The sequence below is a fragment of the Trypanosoma equiperdum genome (assembly GCF_001457755.1).
Source record: "Trypanosoma equiperdum strain OVI genome assembly, contig: ctg_20, whole genome shotgun sequence".
Lineage (NCBI taxonomy): Eukaryota > Euglenozoa > Kinetoplastea > Trypanosomatida > Trypanosomatidae > Trypanosoma > Trypanosoma equiperdum.
The window spans coordinates 7,527-10,050 of NW_027124099.1; the positions used below are offsets into that span (position 1 = coordinate 7,527).

Genomic DNA, 2,524 nt, shown 5'->3' on the forward strand with positions numbered 1-2,524 from the left:
CATCATCGTAATAATAATTTATGCTTCTCTTACCATTATTATTAATTTTTTAAGTCTACTAATATACTCACGTAGTGCATATTCTTAATTGTTCACTTATTTGTACAGTTTTATCAAAAAGTATTAAAACATATCACGTGTTAGCATATTATCTTGAAATATCAAATATTCATAAAATTCTATAAAATTGAGAAAAAACCTCCGAATTCTTAAAACCTTTTCAAAAATAGCAACCTCATATAAGCTGCAGTAGTCAGTATATTTATTATTGATGAGAAAAGTGAAATTCTTGCAAGTTCTTCCATCCCATTTGCATCCATCTTTGCAGTCTCCTTGCTTTTTTTTCGGAACACTTTGAAGTTGCGTCGGCTGCTGTTGCAGCTTGTGCAGAATCTTTTTCGGATTTGCTTTCTTTATCATTATATTTTCACCCTGTGGTGTTGTTGCACTTCTCTTTTTCGGCTTCACCTTTGCAAACGTCTGTCACCCCTTGTGGTGGCTGCTGTGGCTTGTTTTCTGCTGTGGCATGGCGTCTATGAATTCTTGCAGTAAAGAAGGCCAGAGTGTGTGCGAAGTTTTTTTCTTTGGCGAGTTCGGAAATCAGCCCTGTGGCTTCTTGGTCCCCTATTTTTATTGCGGTGCTTCCTTCGCTTAGGGATTTTAGAAAGTTCTGTTCTAGGGCATCGTCTGTGCTTCCGTAAGGTTGCTTTAGAATGGCGAGTGTGTTGCCTTCGGTTATGTCCACTTATTTGTTTAGAGGTTGTTTTTCCAGTAAAATTGCCGTGGTTATTTGCATTTGAGGGTCTTTTCTTAGACTGGCAATCGTTTCTTTAGTGACTTGTTTTGGTGATTGGGTCTTGATGCCCCGTGCTTTACAGATCGTATAAGCGAGGCGGTCCTTGTTGACGTTGAGTGCCGTGGTGTCGTTTGGTTCCTCGCCGCAGCCGTCCCCTGTTTGGGGTTGTCGCTTGATGTCTTGCTCTTTCAGGTCGCTTTCCGCTGCTGTGGTGAAGCTGAGGACGGCGTTTAGCGCGTTCGATGCAGAGCTGTTTGTTTGGCCGCTTGTGCCGCAGTGTCCATCGTTTGTTTTTGCCCCGGTGGCTGTTGCCGGTTAGCCTTTTGCTTCTGCTTTGAGCGTTTGGCCTCGGCGGCCAAACAGTAAATCCTTTGTTACTTTGATGGCTACTTCTTTTTCGATTTCTGCCGCCGCATTTGCGAGGTTCTGTTTGTTTGCCAGCTCTGCCGTGCAGGCGCTGTTGTCGGCGATTTCGGCTGGCGTCGTTAACGTACACACTTGGGTCGCCATGCCGAACGTCCCAGCCGCGCTTGTTGATCCGCCGCCAGTGACCGTCTATACCGGTGCCGCTTCTGGGTTTACTGCCTGTAACATCTGCAGTTGGTGGGCCCTTCTGCGTATTGCTTCTGCTGCGTTTCTCAGGTGCTGCCCCTTCGTTTGCAGCGCAGTGGCAGCCGTTAGCGTCCGGCCTGTCACCAGTGCTGTTAATGCAGCATACGCTGCGTATTTGTGCCCTGGCCAGCTTGCAGCTGTCGCCAGCGAAAGCATCTGTTGGTCGTCAGTTAGTTTTTTAGGGTTTCTTCTGCTGCTGTTACCCTATTTTCCAACGCCGCCGCAATGTTAAGAATGTATTGGACCTCTGAACAAATGTCGGTGACAGCTTTTGCCGCGCTTTGTGCTGGACTAGTTCCTTGTACTGCCGTCGGCACCGCCAATAATATCATGAAGGCCGGTATGAATCTTACCACGTTGCGGTGTTGTTCGTTTACTGCTGCCATGTTTTGGTAAAAGGGTCTACAGTTTCCAGCTTTAAACGAGGTGTGATGAGGGGAGGTTTGATTTTGTTTCTAATTTGCTCTAACTTTTGTCTTATTCTGTTTTTGTATTTCAGCTTCATATTTGTTTACAAATTCAGACCTAGACGCACCCCCATTTTGCAAATTGCCGTTATCCTTTTCTCCATTTTACCAAAAATAACATGGCGTGGAGGTGAAAACCACGCCACAACCTTTCCGCTTAAAATTAAGAACTGCAACCACATTAAAAAACCACAGTTGCTGCCATCTGCACTTAAGCGTCTATCCATATCTGTGCTGGTTTTGGAGCGCAAATTCTTTTTCCTATATTTTATTTTGTGGTGTGCTCCGACTTTTGTCTCCGTATTAAATATGATCTTTCATTCTCTTTCATCTTTTATTACCTCTTCTGTTGATGATTTTTGACTTCTTTTTGCCTCTCCACTGAAAATTGTTCTTTTCACTATCTTCTTCATTATTATCTAAGTGTATGATGAAGCTCATTGTCATACTTGTTTTTAAAATTGAACATGTTACATCTCCTTCCATTTTTCCCTTTCTGTGTTTTCACTGATTATATTCCTCCTACTCTCCATACCGCTCGCTTAAATACCGTCATTTAACCTCCGCTGTCGTTTCAAATAATTCTATTTTTGCCTTTCGTACAGTAGCCACCACTACTCTTATTATAATATTAGTATACACACACTCA

General features: G+C 43.3%; 1 pseudogene across 1 annotated transcript; it reads right to left on the reverse strand.

Moving 5' to 3' along the window:
* Positions 1-661: 661 nt before the first annotated feature.
* On the reverse strand, positions 662-1,863 carry TEOVI_000063500:pseudogene (annotated as a pseudogene). The gene is given in 2 exon segments: positions 662-1,582; positions 1,585-1,863. Coding segments are annotated over 2 exon segments (1,200 nt in total).
* Between the last annotated feature and the right edge of the window lie 661 nt (positions 1,864-2,524).